This window comes from Arvicanthis niloticus, chromosome 5, assembly GCF_011762505.2.
Source record: "Arvicanthis niloticus isolate mArvNil1 chromosome 5, mArvNil1.pat.X, whole genome shotgun sequence".
NCBI classification, from domain to species: Eukaryota; Metazoa; Chordata; class Mammalia; order Rodentia; family Muridae; genus Arvicanthis; species Arvicanthis niloticus.
The window spans coordinates 50,810,144-50,828,969 of NC_047662.1; the positions used below are offsets into that span (position 1 = coordinate 50,810,144).

General features: G+C 40.3%; 1 protein-coding gene across 2 annotated transcripts in view; it reads right to left on the reverse strand.

Annotated features, from left to right (window-relative positions):
* Ube2u (ubiquitin conjugating enzyme E2 U) overlaps positions 1 to 18,826 on the reverse strand; it is a 65,523-nt gene that overhangs the window by 44,346 nt on the left and 2,351 nt on the right. For both annotated transcript variants that reach the window (XM_076934615.1, XM_076934614.1), the window contains 4 exons: positions 17,239 to 17,320; positions 16,053 to 16,145; positions 13,283 to 13,380; positions 9,819 to 9,939 (listed from right to left, as the gene is read on the reverse strand). In XM_076934615.1, the coding sequence (XP_076790730.1) occupies positions 9,819 to 9,939; positions 13,283 to 13,380; positions 16,053 to 16,145; positions 17,239 to 17,320 (394 nt within the window). The remainder of the gene's footprint in view (positions 1 to 9,818; positions 9,940 to 13,282; positions 13,381 to 16,052; positions 16,146 to 17,238; positions 17,321 to 18,826) is intronic.

Sequence of the window (18,826 nt, forward strand, 5' to 3'; positions counted from 1 at the left end):
TAAGAAAAGATTATTATTAAATATCTTATCTAGAGTCTGTTTGACCAGAAAGTTTAGAGGGAGAATAGGATAGTTTTATGAACGCAAGGGAAAGAAAAGTAGATCAGTTATGTTAGGCTTCTGTCTACAAGCATAGCAGAGTATCATTAGCAGTGTCAGAGATTGGTTCTTGCCCAAGGGATGAGTCTCAAGTTGGGCCAATCATTGGTTGGCCATTGTGGAAGAGTTGCGAAGAAGGATTGGGAGACCAGAATGGGATAGGGACTCCACAAGAAGACCAACAGAGTCAACTATCCTGAATCATTTTGAGCTCCTATTGACTGAACTACTAACCAAAGAGCAAGCATCAGCTGGACCTAGACCCCCTACACATATGTAGCAGATCTGTAGCATGGTATTCATGCGGGTCCCCCAACTACTGGAGTGGGAGCTGTGTCCGACTCTGTTGCCTGTCTGTGGATCCCATGCCCCTAAGTGGACTGCCTTGTCTGGCCTTACTGGGACAGGATGTACCTAGTCCTTCAGTGACTTGAGGTGCCAGAATGGCTTGGTGCCTAGGGGGACTTCCCCCTTCTCAGAGGGGAAAGGGGAAGGTGGAAGGTGGGAGGAACTATGTGTATCAGGTGTGGGAGGAAAGGCAGGGGCTGTGATCAGGATGTAAAGTAAGTAAGTAAGTAAATGTAAAAAAGAAAAAGAAAATTAGGTCAGGCCATTTGAGTCAATAAAAGAAAGATAATCACCATGTTTGAACTCTGGGGAATATTCACAAAATCATATTAATATAACCAAAACTATGAAACAGAAGAAGTATAGATGTGAAAAGTAACATAAGAGGCAAATCTTTTGTGTTTCATAAGATAAAGTCTATAAACAACAACTGAAACTATAACCCTCAGAAATAACTAGCTGGAAGGCTGATCAGGAACACGATGGTCTACACTAGAAAAAAGTCAAGACAAGGCTGCCCTGTCTCTCCCTATCTATTCAATATAGTACCTGGAGTTCTAGCCAGAGTAATTAGACAACTAAAGGAGATCAAGGGGATACAAATGTGAAAGGAAGCAGTCCAAGTATCACTATTCACAGATGATGTGATAGTATACATAAGTGACTCTAAAATTCTACCAAAGAACTCCTACACTGATAAACACCTTCAGTAAAGTAACTGAATGCAAAATTAACTGAAATAAACTAGTGGCCCCTCTTTATAAATGAAAAACAGTCTGAGAAAGAAATTAGGGAAACAACACCCTTTACAATAGCCACAAATCATATAAAATATCTTGGTGTAACTCTAACCAAGCAAGTAAAAGACCCGTCTGACAAGATACCATGCTACACTTCACAGACCCAAAGAAGCTAAAGAATAAAGAAGGCCCAACGGAGGAAGCTTGAATGCTACTTAGAAGGGGGAATAAAATACTTATAGAAGGCAGAGGGAGGAAGGGAGCTGGTTGGGAGAGAAGGGGAAGCAGGATCAGGTGTAGGGAGAGACAGGAGAGAGGGCCAGAGGGCCAGGAAAATGAATAGAAATCTGTAGGTGCCTGATGCGTGTGGTGTGTGTGTGTGTGTGTGTGTGTGTGTGTGTGTGTGTGTGTGCGTGTAGGGTTGGGGGGAATCTTTTGGATGTGCCAGAGACCTAGAATGGCAAAGGCTCCCAGGAGTCAATGTGAATGACCTATGATGAGACACTTAACAGTGGGGATATGAAATCTGAAGAGGCCACCTCTTATAGCCCGGCATGACCTTCATTGGAGGTATAATGACACCATCCCACTTACAAAACTTTCAACCCAAAATTTGTCCCGTCTAAAAGAAATGCAGGGCAAAGATGAAGTAGAGTCTGGAGGAATGGCTAACCGATAACTGGCCCAATTTGAGACCCATCCCATGGGCAAGCACCAATCCCTGACACTATTAATGATACTCTGTTATGTTGTAGACAGAAGCCCAGCATGGCTGTCCTCTGAGGGGCTCCAGCCATCAGCTGAGTGAAACAGATGCAGAGACTCATAGTCAAACATTGATTGGAGCTTGGGGATTCTTACTGAAGAATTGGGGAAAGGATTGAAGGCCCTGGAGAGGATAGGAACTCCACAGGAAGACCAACAGAGTCAACTAACCCAGACTGTTTAGGGCTTTCAGAGATTGAGCCAACAACCAAAGAACATACATAGGCTGGACCTAGGCCCCCTGCTCATATGTAGCAGATGTGCAGCTCAGTATCCATGTGGGTCCCCCAACAACTGGAGTAGGGGGCTGTCCCTAAAGCTGTTGCCTGTGTGAAATCCATTGTCTGGTCTCAGTGGGAGAGGATGTGCTTAACCTGAAGAGACTTGATGTGCCATGATGGGGGGGACAGCTCCCCCCCACACCCCATAGAGGAGAAAGAGATGGGGGATGGAGGGGGAGGGGGAGGGGGGAGGGGGAGGGGGAGGGGGGAGGGGGAGGGGGAGGGAGAGAAATAAAGAAAAGAAAAAGAGTTAAGTTCACTGTGTTGCCGCCTCCAGGGGGCAGCACTCGTGGATGACTGCCACAGGCTTGGAAGGTCCTGAAGGACTATATTCAAAACTGAGTTCTATTTTTTGTCTTTCAAAGCTGTAAATATGTTTCTTTGATGAAAATATAAACCCAACATTTCAGTTAAAACTAACAACTTAGACGCTTTGCTGAAAAGTTCCTGGCCTACATGAGATGCTCAAACACAAAAAAGAGGCAAAGAAGCTGTGCAGTGAGTGCATGGCCTCAGCAAGAAGACTCACACGGAGGCCTGCTGCAGTGCCTCTTCCCCACACCTCTGAGACAGGATGCGGGTGCAAAACGCTGCCATCTCTGGGTCTCAGGGATGCTTTTGAAGCTTCTGTTCTGTGACAAGTGAGCAGAGCCACTAGATTTCTTTTTTCCTTGATGTCTAGAAAATACATTTTCTAGAGAAAAGAGAATTTCTACAACTACCCTCTACTGCTCCATGCCTCTTCATATGTAAAAATACAAAATACATAAAACAAAATGAAGACTTGTAATTCTATGAGATTTCATCAGCTTGCTGTGCAGAGAAAATTTTCTTTAAAGTTACTCTATGTTATAACAATTTAAAAAAATTAGTGAACATATTGGAAGCTTGAACTGAAGAATCAAATGTTTACTGCATTTTCCTAACTATAAATGAAACAGAATGTGTTTGAATATATACCAGAGGAGGGGGTGGCAGGGCGCTTACTCACTCCATTTTAGACATGGTACTTATATGTGGACTTGTTTGAAAATCCATGTCCAGTAGGAATTAATTTCAAAACCAAATTGTCTTAGAGATTCTATGATTAAAGAGCACGTGGGAGGGTTATTGAGTCTACACTTCCACATTGTAGTCTGTTTCTGAAGGAAGTCAGGACAGGAACTCAAACAGGACAGGATCCTGGAGGCCGAGGCTGATGCAGAGGCCATGGGGCGGGTGCTGCTTGCTGGCTTGCTCCCCATGGCTTGCTTTGCCTGCTTTCTTATAGAACCTAGGACTACCAGCCACGGAGTGGAAACACCAACAATGGGCTGGGCCCTCTGCCCAAGGATCACTAATTAAGAAAATGCCTTACAGCCAGATCTTATGGAGGCATTTTCTCAGTTGAGGTTCCCTCCTTTAACTCTATAACTCTAGCTTGTGTGTCAACTTGATGTAAGATGAGCCAGCACACAAGCTTGAAAAAATATATCGTATAAAAAAGGATTGCAATCCCTCTGACTTTCATGATTCCCTTTACTCAGATGTTAATTCATCTGCCAGTTATATATGCTAGTTTACTGACTCATCTGTCAGCTTATTATATTATAGTTTGTTCAGAGTAGCATCTGAAATTTATGATGATCTTCCTTTATCAGAAGCTACAAAGCAATCACTATATTGGAGTTAGTTACTATTTGCTCAGTTTTTCTATTTTTATACGCAAGCTTTTCCTTTGACCATGGATTTTTAAAAATGATATAAACCTTATGATTAAAATGTCAAAGCAAGCACGGCACTCTGAAGATGAACATCCTTTTGATCATCTGGGCACTCAGAGAGAGACCAAACTTCACAAGGACAGCTTGAGAAACAGCAAAGTTCACAGAGCCAATCTGAAATCCTGTTCTGACAAGCTAGAAGGCAGCAGGGATCAGTCTGGAAGGCCAGCTGCTGCTACTCATTGGCTCCTTCCAGACCTTTCTTTCTCTTAAATTTCATGACTAACAAGTGTAATTTGGAAGGTTTGAATGGCTTCTTGTCCAATTTCTGCCTTAGCCAGGAAACAAGGCTTTTTGCTAACAGTCGAAAATTACCATTTAATTCTACTAAATCAACACACTGGTGGTTATAAAAAAATATGATTTTGATGGGGAGTTTAATACCTGGCCAACTGGTCTCATCCATCCTTTTAAGCAACTTGAGTTAGAAAGCTGCTCCTTCTTCTTGGCTATTTAGGACTTGTGGGATGCTGTTTACTACTAAGGATGCAACATCAGCAGCATTTGCTTCTAGAGATGGTCAGCTACTGATAGATAATTCATTGTGCAAACTAGTACCCTATAAGTAAAAGAGCTCACTAGGAACCGTGCTTTCAGGATGCTATCAGGCAGCCTGGGCGTGTGTTAGCACCCTAGATCAGAGCGATTGGTTACAAGGACATGAAAAAGTCACCATGTTATTCACAAACAAGCTTGAGCTCAGAGCTTGAGTCACTGTATAGGCTAGACAAACACTGAAGTCATTTTGGGAGAGTCTGGAGAATGAGCAACATTTGCTTATTTATCTACATATTACAGGGCAGGCTGGGGCTTAGGATAAACTAATTCCAGACACTGACAATTGAGAAAAACATCTCTAATATAGTCAAGATATATTCTGGTACAAGGTTGGACCAAGCCTGTAAATATTGGACCCGAGTGGCTTCTGTCTATGGGCCTAGGGCAGGTTGATTGTGAGCATCAGGGCCACAGTTTTCTGGAGCCACACATAAGAAATCTTTCTTTTGCAGGACATCTCTTTAAATGTCTCAAGAGTGTTTTCATTGCTGCCTTTGATCTTGCATTAGCTTAAGCAGAGTATTAGCCATAGGAAATTTAATGGTCCATGTGGAGTACACAAGTATTTCAAATGAATGCCCTCCACCAGGAGAGGGTAAAGCTCTGAACACTCATTTGGTAGAAGCACAATCCCTACTGTTGGTTTGTATTAAGTAAATAGTTCCCCTAGGAACCTCTTCATTGAGTTGAATTTGGCTATCACATTGGCCTTCTATTTTACACATGTACATTCTTATGATGAGTTGACACTAAACAAGTGATTGCATTCACTCCATTAAACTTGGAATCAGGATAGACTGGGAAGGACTGCATGAATTCTCCGGTGCTATGTGGGCTTCAACTAGTCCCTTCATCCTTGGATTCCACCCCAAGGATGAGGCGATGAAGACAAGATGATTAAGCCCCTTGCAAACTCTAAGTAAACTATGAAGTCAGATCTGGACCTAAGTGCGTGGGAATGTTTGTCTTTTCATTCACTCATTCAGCTACTATACTGGACACTGAGGACATAGTTCTAAGCTAAAGTGAATGCTTCCAGAGATGGTAAAGTGAGCTGCCTCATATTTCTCATGTATTGACTCAGATTTGTATGGTCTAAAATATGACAATAATTCTTCCTATGACTTTCCTGGATCTCTTTACTAGTATTTTAAATGTATAATATAAAAGTGAGGATTTTCACAGTCTTTATAGGACCATTTTGTAAGTGTTAACAAGCAGTTCCTGCTGGATGCAGTTTTCACACAAGACCACATAGATGTACTTCTGTCTAATGGAGAGCTGAGCAAGCTTCGTGTCCCTTCCTCCTCCTGGTGTATAGAGGAAGCTGCTGCCTCCAAATCAGCACACGCTTCTACCAATCTCAGAAAGTCATTCCTTTTATGTGGTCCTAGACATTACTCCCAGAATAGCCAAGACAGCAAGTCAGCCGATGCGCACCAACTGGCTTTGATTTCTACTACACATTTCACTAGCACATGCACATAAAATAGTGACAACTAGTGAAGACCTGTTTGGTTCATTGCCAGATGTTGGGTGGTTTGACTGGCTTTTCTGAGTGTTGGTCGTTGGACAACTGTAAGGATGCTGTCTACCCATGAAGAACAAAAGGAGTCTCAGGGTGACCCCCAGTCTCAATTGTCAGCCTGATGAGATCTAGAATCACCCAGGAGATGGGCCCTGGACATGTCCGTGAGGGAGTATCGTGGTTAGGTAAACTGAGATGAAGAGATTCACTCACTGTGGTTTGCACTATTGCTAAAGCAAGCCCAGCACCCGTATTCATTGCTCTCTGCCCCTTGACTGTGACTGGTGATAATCCCAACTGTGAGTTGAAATACACCCTTTCTTAAGTTGCTTTTGTCAGAGTACTTTGTTACAGCAATAAGAATAATCATACATAAATTTGGTGCTGATAAGTGGGGGCTTTGCTGTGAGAATCCTGACCATGTTGTTCTTAGGTCTTTGGAACTGGTTTGAAGGAGAACCGTAAAAGTTTGGAGCTTGGGGCCAGCTCTTTGATGCTGCTAGAAGAGTTTAAATAAGCTATTCTGAAGGCTACTTGAAAGACAAGAATGACCAGAGACACATACGGACAGTGTGGGCCAAGCCTGTGAGGTATCAGAAGGGAACAAGGACTCAAGCAGGAACTGGGATGGGCCATTCCTCTGATATTTTGGCCTAGAATCTGAATTCATTCTGCTGTGTCCTGAGAACTTGAGTGAAGTTGAATTTAAAGTTAATGGACTAACTTGTTTGACAGGGGAAATTTCACGACAGAAGAGTATTTAGGCTGGTGCAGAGAAAACAACTATCATTGTACAGAGATGAGCACCACTGGAAGCAGCTCATGTTTCAGTGGGACAGTGGGAAAGATGTCCCATGGGTAAAACCTCACTCATCAGAGGCTAGGCCTTGTGAAGATCCAAATTCATTTGAAGGAAGAAGGCTTAAACCAAAGGTGTTCCCTGGCACTAGGTCGAGAGATGCAAGATTGAGGGAGTCACAAAGTCTTGATCCATAGTTTCAGACAGTGTGGAAAGCAAGACAGTGTGGCAGGGTTGGAGCCCCTGCAAACACACCCTGGGGTGGGCATTAAAGGTGGAGCCTAAGTTACAAGAGAGATGTCAGGATGTTGGGGATGTTAGGACCATGGGATGTCTACAAAAGCAAGCTATAGGTATAGACTAAAGCTGGTATTAAAGATTCTATATATGCTACAGGCATCAGGGTGAGAAGAGTCCAGGGGTACATAAAGCCCAGATTTGGCTTCTGGAGCCTAGGTGATGCAATCACAAACTCCAGATACTATACATAGGGGTGCAGGATTTGGTGTTTGTTCTACTGGATTTATATATTGCTTTGAGTTGATCATTCCTTATTATGCCCCTATTCTTCCCTTTTGGAATATGAATGCTTATTCTGCACTGTTGTGTATTAGAAGTATTAAACTTGTTTTTATTTTGTAGGTATTAACAGTTGAGTGGTTTTGTTGAGTCTCCAGTGAAGTGAGAACTTTGGACTATTAAATTGGTGGGATTGTTAGTGACCATGGGGACTTTTGAACTTGGATTGTATTTTGCTTTATGAGATGAGCATGAGAGGTTAGGGTCAAGAGGTGGAAGATACTGGTTTAAAGCATTGTAATTGCTGTTATATTAATGAGGGGCAGAACTGCAAAGGTTAATCTTTATTGTCAAATTGAGGTCTAGAATCATCTAGAAGATGGACCTCTGGGCATGCCTGTGTGATGGTCTCTTGATTAGCGTAATTGAAGTGGACAAAACCATACACTGTGGGTGGCACCATTCTCTGGGGGGTGGGTCCTAGACTGCATACAAAGGAGAAAGCTGACTGAACACCAGCATTCATGACTCTCTGCTTCTTGACTGCACAAACAACATGACCAGCTGCCTAATGCTTCTGTCCCTATGACTTCCTCACCACAATAGACTGTCACCTCCAACTGTAATCTTGAGTAAGCCCTTTTTTCCTTAAATTGCATTTGTGAGATTATTTTATCACATAAATGGGGAAAGTAAGACAGCCAGTGTTCTTGTTTATTTGTTTTTATTTGAGTCAAGATCTTGCTGCATAGCAAAGACTAGCCTTGAACTCAGTGTCTTTTGGTCTTTGCTTCCCAAGTACTGGAATGGTAAATATGTACCACCATACTTAGCTTTGATTTCCAGTTTACCCTATATCAGGGCAAACTTGGAATCTAATGTATAGAGTCATTTATTGTAGGGAATTCTTTAAACCCATTCACTAGTATATGGATATAACTTCACCCTAGAGAGTATTTGTAATGAGGGTGTACTATGCATCAGTAAAGGTTAAGTGCTATGTACTCTTCATTCATCTTAACAGTTATTTACTGAGAGCCAGTGCTATTCTAGAGACTGTATCAGGATGGTACAGCATACTAGGTCCAGAGTGAATACTGCTGCCAAGAGTGAAGCTATGCTATTCCTCCATGCATTAATCGACTTCAAAAGTGCCAGCCAAAGCTGGAAGAACTCTGAAGAAAAAGAACACATATCTGTGCAGATATTGGAGGAGACTTCTAATTAATACTACTAAATTTGTATCTGACCAGAAAGCCTATGAAGGAGGAAAAATTGAACTTGGCCATGATGGTACAAGCTTTTACAAGCCTCCTGAATGGACTGGGAAGTGTGACGTCTTAGAAGGAACGTGAGGATGGAACTAACAAAAATATGGGAGAAGAGTATTCAAAGTGATCCAAGCCTGCTGGCTGGAGAGGCAATTGTACTAGTTTGCAAGGTTGCTGCATGATTCTAGGAGGGGCAGGAGAGGTAAGAAAGAATTATGTCTCACTGCTTGCCTGTGGGAAAGCCCTCTGGGCTCTGCTTGCTGGAGACACAATGCAGGCAAACGAAGGTGGAAGGAGCCAGCACAAAGAGTGAAGGATGCTGGCAGGGACCCAAGGATATCAATAACTAAGTAGAAGACTGGATGGCTTCCAATGTCCTTCCCACAGGACTATTAGAAAGACTATCTGGGAAAGAAATGCCCAGGAAGAAAATGCTGAATATTTTGTTAAACAAGAGAAAAGGAGGCCAAGGCCAGCCACATCTGGGGTACTACAAGGCAACATCTGGGGTACTACAAGTAGAGTCTGGGAAACATCCATTACAGATGTGAGAAGTCAAGTTAGATGCTGTAGGATAACGGGTAGATGAAATTTAATTGACAGCCTCTGTCTCTGCCACTTACATGACTACAGCATGGAAATACACTGGGTTTAAGATCATTGGTGATCTTGTAAAAAGGAACATAGCGTGCAAGCAAGATGGCTCCACAGGTAAAGTCTTTTGATAGAAAAGGTAACTGAAGACCACACATGAGGTCAACATTTGGTATCTTCATACACACACACACACACACACACACACACACACACACACCAGCCTGATAACATGAGCTGAATTACAGTGGAAGGGGAGCTGACTCCTTCAAGTGCTCCTCTCATCTCTACACATGCATTGCACTGTGCAAGCCCACTCATGAAAACCACACACTAAAAATTAAATTAGATTAAAAAATTAAAAGGATCACATTGATGGGTTTGATAAATAGCTATAGGAGAGGCAATTTAATGTTATTCCATTACTGAAGATGGATACAGAAAATATTAAAATATCTGTTACATGTCACTTATTTGCTAAATCACTCATTTGCTTTAAATGTTTTATGTGTAGATGATAATTGCCAAGGAAAAGTATGGAAGCAATTCTTACTTGGTGATGCTGGCGGTAAAAGTTCCTTAATTACTATTTTATACATAGACTTATCTTTAAGCAATAGTTGGGCTGCTTCCAAGTTCACTGGATTTTTTAGGCTAGGGTAAGAAAGCAACATCTAAAAGAAAACACAGCAAACAAGTTTAAATTAAAATTTTCTTGGACTAACAAGACAAACCAATGCATACAAAATCAACAAACATAGCAAGTGCCTACTATGTACAGCCCTGGAGATAGGTACATGATGATATAAAACACAGGACAGCTGGGTGGTGGTGGCACATGTCTTTATTCCCAGAACTTGGGAGGCAGAGGCAGGTGGATCTCCGAGTTCAAGGCCAGCCTACAGAGTGATTTGCAGGATAGCCAGGGTTACACAGAGAAACCCTGTCTTGAAACAAACAAACAAACAAACAAACACACAAACACCAAATCACTATCTTGGTTTTATGCTGTGTATTCATTGAAGCACTGGGATCAAAGCAAAAGATTTTTTCCTATAACATTCATTCCTATCACATAAATTTAAAGTGGACTTTTATGTAAAGCATTAGAGAACAGTAAAAAACTCCCAATACATACTAATGGAAGACCACATTAGATCATGGCTAAACACACATGTACTGGAGCTTACACACACGTCTATATCCCTTTTGGGTCATTAATTGATTAATTTACTATCAGTAGTAATTTTTATGATTGTTATCACTACCACAAATTGTCATATTATAAGATACAATCTTATAATCTCTGTGTATTTAGGTGGAAAATTCAGGATGAAGGACTAGTTTCCAGAGTTAACCAGGTCGGAAGCCGAGCATCAGCAGGCTGGGTTCCTGTGAGAAGACTCTGGACGTAGCACCTTCCATGTTCTTCCAAGCATGAGGTTGGCTGAATTTAGTTCCTTGCAGCTGTAGGATTCAGGATCTCATTGCTCAGATTGTTAGCTGTGTGCCTCTGCCCCTACAGAGGTATCTTCAGTCCTTGCCGTTGACATTCAACGTCTCGGGGTCAGCCATGATATGAGAGGTCCTCTCTGAGCTTGAAATCTGACTTCTCCTTTGGTCACTTCCTCTCATCTGTTTTTACTCTTCTACCTTCTAATGCTAAGAGACCATGAACACTTTGCACAATATAAACTAATATTCTTCTCTTAAGGTTATCTGACTGATAAGCAAAAAAATCTGTATGTATTCCATTCACAGGAGTGCATAGGTTAGTGTCTCAGGGGATCCACTTTAAAATTCTGCATACCACAGAGTCCATGCACTTGGGCCAGACAGAGGGCCCGGTGGTGACCAAAATTCCTCTGCTAGATCATGATTTGTTTATTGATAACCTCAAATTTCTTTTTGCTTTACCCTAAACTGCAAATGTATATTTAATAATTTAATATTTTGAACACTGCATGCTATACTATGCAGGCTAATAAAACACAGTTAAAAGAATCTCTTCACACATTCCTACTTGTGCCATTTGGTTTTGTTAGTCAACTTGACCCAAAGTAGGGCCATCTGGGAAGAGGGAATCTCAAATGAGGAACTGCCTCCATCAGCTTCTGTGGGCAAGCCTGTGGTGCATTTTCGTGATGAATGATTGATCTGGGAGGCCCAGCCCACTGTAGGTAGCGTAAACCTCTGGGCAGGTGTTTCTGGGCTGTATCAAGGTGAGCAAACCTTGAGGAACAAGCACTCTTCCACAGTCTCTGCTTCAGCCCCTGACTCCAGGTTTCTGCCTTGAGTTCCTGCCGTGAGTTTCCTCAGTGATGGACTGTGATCAGAAAATGTAAGTCAAAGAAACCCTTTCATCTCTGTGTGAATTTTGGTTAATGTTTATCACAGCAACAGAGAAACGGACGAGGACACTGCTCTCATACTGAAATGTAGATGCAGGGAAACGTGAACTATTGTGGCTTAAAAGTTATGAAAACAGTCAGGTAGCAAGCAAAGATGGTTCAGTGGGTAAGGGTGCTTGCCACCAAGCCTGGCCACCTAAGTTTGATTCCTAGAACCCAGTGTGGAAGGAGCATTGAGTCCCACAAGTTGTCCTCTGACTTCCACGTGTGTTTCATGGCCTGCCACCCCTAAATAAAGAGACAAATGTAAGAAAGTTAAAAGTGAAAGTTATGAAAATATCATGTGTGGTGGAACACGAATACTCTTTGGGAGATGGAAGCAAGAGATGGTGAGTTGGAGGCCATAGTGAGATCTTACTTCAAAAACAAACAAACAAACAAACAAACAAACAAACAACAATAGAGCAGCAGAAATGGTTCATGGGTAAAGGTGCTTACTGCCAAGCTTCACTCCTTGAGTTTGCTCCCCAGGCCCACATGGTGAAAGGGAAGAAACTTTTCCAGGAAGTTGTCTTTTGACCTCCACATGCATACTGTAGACATACACACAGTAAACAGTAAACACACACAGAAAACCATAAGCAAAATAAGCAAAAATTATGGAAATTATAGCAGACATTCACTAATGAAAGTAATCATTTGACATCTGATGTTTCTAAAAATTCTCCGTTATTATTGGAGTTTTCTCTTTGGGAAGCACATTCAAGCTACATTTCCATGATCATAATAATTGCCTAAATAAGGATTCAGTGTGAATCCCACTATTCCTTTCAAAGTGGGTGGAAAGCAGATGAAACTTCTTTTCATGAGCAAGCTCTTGGTCTCTGGCTGCAGGGAGAATCTCAGTCATCGAGGCACGCCTGGCAAATGTTATTTGGTATTTTCTCATTGACTGACGTGTGAGGGGGTAACATAAGATGGAGGTATATGCTTCTAAAGATGTGTGCCCCATGGTGATGATGACATTTGGGAACCAGACATTGATCTGATGAGAGAGTATGTTTGGCTTCATTATTCATCAGGTTGGCTTCATTATTCATCAGGTTTGATACAAACTTAGAGGAGAGAGCAGGTAGTATTGTTTGGAACACAGAAGAAAGCTGAATATGTTAAGGCGTAGCCAGTGGCTCACCTATGAGGCAGGGGAGGCTAGGGAACCATGAAATAGTCATGAGGAGCTGTGTTCAGTGTTAGAAGCAGAATAAAACCTGACTGTTTCTCCACAATTGAAAACCCTCGATTCCCACCCCCCCCTATAAAATGTGTATCCTTTGATTGTGAAAGGCTTTTAACTATCAATTTAAAAAATAATTCTGCAGCTAAAGATCCACTCTCTAGTTCCTGATGAAGAAATTTTGATTGACACAGCTTGCTCCAATCCTTTGAGCATTTAAATATGCTCCATACATGTTAACCCTTATGTGATGAGTATGTGGGAGAATTAAATATGTTAAAGTGTTAAGTTAGGCATGGTGGTACATGCCTGTAATTCCAGCCCCCAGGACAGGGAGGCAGCAGAATCATGAGTTCAATGCCAGCTTGGTACTACACAGTGAGGCCCCATATTATAGAAAATCACACACCGTTACAATAACTGTATTCTTACCTGTATATCAAGTAAGATGCTGAGCACTGTATAACTAGTTTTCCACTTGGCAGGCTTGTCCAAAATGTTTATACTGGGTTTACCGGTATATGGGTCTACTGTATTAAAATAATTAATATTATCATTCAAAAATTATAAAGCATCATAATGACACATCAAGACAAGTAGTGCTTCTATTCTTTCTTTCTTGCTATTTCTTACAACGATAAACACTGGATATTCAGAATCTACCAGCTTTTGTGTTTAACGTATAGGCTCCTGTGTAGTAATTTCATACTATAAATTTCAAATTTAGAACTTTTTTTTTAATGAGGCTTGTGTGTATGTGTGTGATTCATGTCTGTGTGCATATGGGTGTGTATGCCTGTGAATAACCAGAAACCAGAGGAAGAGGCCAGGTATCCTGTCCTATTTGTCTTCATCTTACCTCTCTGAAGGAGGGTCTCTCATTGAGCCTGGTGGTTGGCTGGTGGTCAGTAAGCCTCAGCAAGCCTCTTACCAGGACCCACCCCCCAGTGCTGGTGTAATATGCACGTATAACTGCGGCTGGAGCTTTCTGTGGGTGCTCAGGGGCCAAAGTCAGGTCCTGCTGCTTGCATGAGCTTCGGAACTACATTTTCATTACAAAAATAATACTTGGGAGGAAAAAAGTATGCAAGAAAATAGAAAGTAAAATATGAATGTTCATTGCCTAATAATTCTACTGAAGCTGCATTGATCTATAGTCTTCCTTCTGTATAAATACTCATAAGTGCTCATGTGCTTATGTAAAATGATATTTTTTACAGTTTTTCAAGGTGTTTTTTGAATTTAGAATACATTTGCATCTTATTTCTAGGTGTATTTATTAAAGTTTACTTCCATACATTTATTGGTGTGTGTGGGGGTGTGCAATGCATGGTCAGAGGTCAGAGGTCAGAGGATAACTTGTGGGAGTTGGATGTCTCCTCACACCATGTGGGTTTGGGGGATTGTCAGGCTGGTCAGCAATGCTGGCCTCCAGATAAGTTTATTAAAAAGAGATGTAAGTGCCTACTATGTGCCAAGCAATGATGATTCTAGGGACACTACAGTGACCAAGAAGGTCCAGATTTCACGGGTCTTCCTTTTTCTATATAGGGGAAAGATGTAGGATAAAGGAAGTTTCACTTAATATTTTTCTACATAAAAAAATTCATATGTTCACAGACAGTGTGATTATAGTGGGTTCTCTGTATACATGGGTTCAGAATCCATGGATTCAACCCAGGATCAACAATATTTACAAAAAAAATTCATACTGACTTGTGCAGGCTTTTTTCTTGCCATTATTTTTGAAACAATATAACATGTTAACCATACACATAGCATTGTCATTGTTAAGTAATTCAGAGATGATTTGAAGTGTATACCAGAGGCTGCAACAGGCTATGGGTTAAGCATACTAGGAACAAGCATCCTTCAATATAACATACTGTTGTGCTACTGTGTATAGACTATGAATAATCTATAAACTTGGAGTTTTAGCTCATAGGGATATATGTATGTTATAGCTGATTAGAAATTGTCAAATCACTTCCCTAAAAAGTCACCATTATGTCAAGGGATAATGTCTGCCCAAGCCTACTAAAATTGAGTTTTAATGTCTTTTAACATTTTGTAAACAGAGGTGATAAACCACAATATTTTGTGTTTTAATTTGCATCTATTTTTTCATAATGCAATTGTTTTGTTGTGTTTTCTCTATCTGGTGTTTGTTGGTAGATTTCATGCCATTTTCTGTTAGTTCACAAGAGTTTTCTTACTGTGGTATAGATAGTATGTCCTGTGTACCATAGATGTTTCCCAAGTTTGCAGAATGCAGTGTTGTTATTTTTTAGTTTGTTTATAATGTGTGTAGCTACAGAGATTTTAAAATAAAGTTTATGTAATATAAATGTCATGGTTTTTAGTAGTTTCACGGAACAACTTCCATACAAACCTACAAAGAGCTACATTACATTGTCAGCTTCCTTAGAATTCAATTAAAAACAATGCAATGCTTCAGGAAATTGTTTCATGTATAAACAATCCAGCACAGCAAGCTAACACATTTTTACTCTCAAAGGTTAAGTTAGCTGGTGTATCATTTTTATAAAGTAAAAAAAAAAAAATTACATTTAACTAAAACAATAAATGATGCATGATTTTGTGTATTATTCAGCTATTTAAAACAATCTTTTACAGAATGCATACAAATGCAGAAAACAGGCCAGGGAGATGGGCTCCTGAGTTAAGAGCATGGCTGAGTCTGGTTCCCAGCACTCACACAGAGTGGCTCATAGCTGCATGTAACTCTACATCCAAGGGATCCAAACCCCTCTTCTGGTCTCCACAGGTACCACACATGTGCATGACCATCCCCTTCCATATATACATAATTGAAAACAAAAAAAAATTTAATGCAGGCAAAAGACCAGGCTGCTTAAAGTAAAGCTAGATTCAAAATTACATCTCAACTATGTAGGAAAATGTGTACATGGGAAAATGAGAATGAATTTAGTAAAATATTGAAAATGATTTTAGTAACTATTAGAATTCAAACAGATTGCCAGTTTTTCTGCTTTTTAACATTTCCACCAATGAATATTCTTAGTTTAATTATAAGTTGCTAACAGGGAAAAGAACATAGTTATTACACACACACACACACAGACACACACACACACACACACACACGTACACACACGAATAGGATTGCATAGACAAAGCCAAAAAAGGCAAAATGGGAAGAATCTCACTTAGTTCTTACCATTTGGATGAAAAGGAATTGTTACAAATTTCACAACTGGAGGAACAAAGTTGTACTCTTCTGAAAAATCTAATGTCAGGTGGAAAACAAGTCCTGTAATATAGAAATGAATGATGCTATTGAACACTGGAGGTCTTTCTATGATTAAACCTATTCATAATTTTCTTATTTTTTCATTAAATGTCATTTTCTGTTTTACATTTATTTTTACATTATTTATGTTTATTTCTCTCTATGGAACATGTGCATGCCCCCCCCCCCCCTTGTGTGTGTATGTATGTGTCGGGAGCTAACTTGCCAGAGTTAGTTCTCACTTTCTACCACATGGGGTCCAGGGATGGACCTCATATCATCAGGCTTGGCCGCAAGTGCTTTTGCTGAGCCATCTCACCGATTTCCTCATGATTTTCTTAAATTCCTATGCAGTGCATAGACTAGTTTGTGTTGTGGACTAGACTCTTTACCATCTAACTGCACTAAGTTTCAGTCTCCCACAGCTCTGTCCATTCAGTACCGCTGTCTCCTTCACACTGCCTCCTCCCAGAGTGGCTGACCTCACCCTTCCCAGAATCTGCCTGTAGCATGGATGTTGTTCTCCTTTTGAACTTGGCCAATGCTCACATGTCAGGTCAAAAGTTGCTTCCTTAGAAAGCCTTCCCGACTTCTGCACGTGTGATTGCTGATCCTTCTTCTGTCTTTGTCATTCTCTTCAAAATCCATAGCAACAGCTATAGTATTGTCATTGTTGCTTTACATGCTTGTCTCACCTATGCCACCCCAAGGGTCTCTTTTAAATAAATAGATGGAATAACTCATGACTATTACAGTTTATAGTGGGCCATTTCCTTGAGGATTTGACTTCTGGAAGTTTAGGGAGAAACCATAATGGGAAAACCAAGAAATAACTGTGGAAAGCTGAAGTAACAGGAATTTCGATTGGTGTTCTCTGATCTCCTGAAGATTGTTGGTAGACATTCTTGACAAATGTATTTCTTGTGTTTGCTTCTTAAAATACAGTAACATTAGGGATGGGAGTGAGGTCCTGGATTTGATCCTTACTCTTTGTCTCTCTCTCTCTGTATCTCTGTCTTGTTCCTTCTCCCCTCTTTCTTCCACCCCTCTCTTTCTTTCTCCCTCCCTTCTCTTTGTTCTCTCTGTAAGACAGATCAATCTTAAAAACACAAACCTTCACAAACTGAATTCCGAAGACCTTCAATCTCAGCCTTCCAACTCATCATATTGTTACTTACAGGAAAAGCAATAACACCCTGTCATAGAAGTAAATAAATAAATATAAATAAATAAATAAATAATACCCTGTCATAGAAATAAATAAATAAATAAATAATACCCTGTCATAGAAATAAATAAATAAATAAATAAATAAATAATACCCTGTCATATAAATAAATAAATAAACGCAGGCTGAAAGACTTATCACAGTTTTGAAAATCAGATTACATTGATCAGGTCATATTGAATTTCAAAATTTGACTTTTTTCTTAATAGTTTATTTCTTGATATAAGGAGGTGTTGCATGCCTTAAGTTAAGGTAGGTGTCAGGAAACACATAAAATAATAGTAAATTAAAAGCAAATTCCTGAGAATAGAAATAACTGGTGGGACGAGAAGGAAGGCTGGGCTGTGTGTCTCTGCCATATGTGTGTAGGGCGTGGTCATTTACGATCCCAATTGGAAAAGAAGGGAATAGTTGGAAATTCGAAAATGTGTTTTTTCCTGAAGGTTTCTGATGATGATTCGGATGTCACATGGAAGGCAAGATGTAGGAACCCTTTCATTAAAATTTCCAAACTCAACTCCATTACCTATGTTCATGAGTTGGATTTTTTTCTTGTAATATGAAAGGGAATATAAAACCAATTGTTTTTCTAGTTCTGGGATTTGTTTGGTTTTGGCAATGGATAAGTACATAAAAATATGTTCAATAGTGAAAGAGTAAAATCCAGTGTGAAGCTCTAAAGGGTCTGTTCCCAAATGCCATTCTAACTGTGTGGGAGTTCATTGGAATGTATTTACTTTCAGTCTGGTTAATTCTGATGTGTAAATTTTTTTTTAAAAAAATTCATTTTCATATTAAACTTTCTAAAACTTGATTTAAGAAAATAAAATTAAAATTTCAAGATGACTTTTTTTTTTTTTTAAAAAACTGTAACCAGCTTTATTAAAGATACTTTTCATAAACAATCATGGCATTTCAGGCAGGACATGGGCAGACAATCAACAATATACAAGAACTTCCAAATTCCCTTCTTGTATAGACTACCAAAATCAGAAAGCCACTATGAAACCCATGAAATCTTCATTCAGTGCTTTGAAAATGGGGAGTGGCTCAGAGTGAGGGTTGACACTTCACATTAAGGATGTTTAACAACTTTTCACAAGCCGACCCTGACTTTCAGAAAATGAACATGGCAGAATTATCAATCTGAAGATCCACAATCTTTTATAAAAGGAACCAGTGCTCTTCTGAGAACACTCAATGATGTCACTGTAAAGTCCACATCACCCAATAGACTGGAAAACCAATTTGGGGCCCAGGTTCCAACAGGTCTCTGGTCTTAAGGTTATTAAGTCTCTGTTGATGGTACGGGGGGCGGGGGGGAGAGCATATGAAAGTGAATTTAGAGTTTCCTCAGACCACAAGGCATCTTGTGCCTTGGTGGCCACCTATGTCACAACCAGGATGTCTCTCCTGGAAGCTAACAGGAGCCTTTCAAAATTATCAAGGAAAGAGGTTTACTGTCCTCAATCCA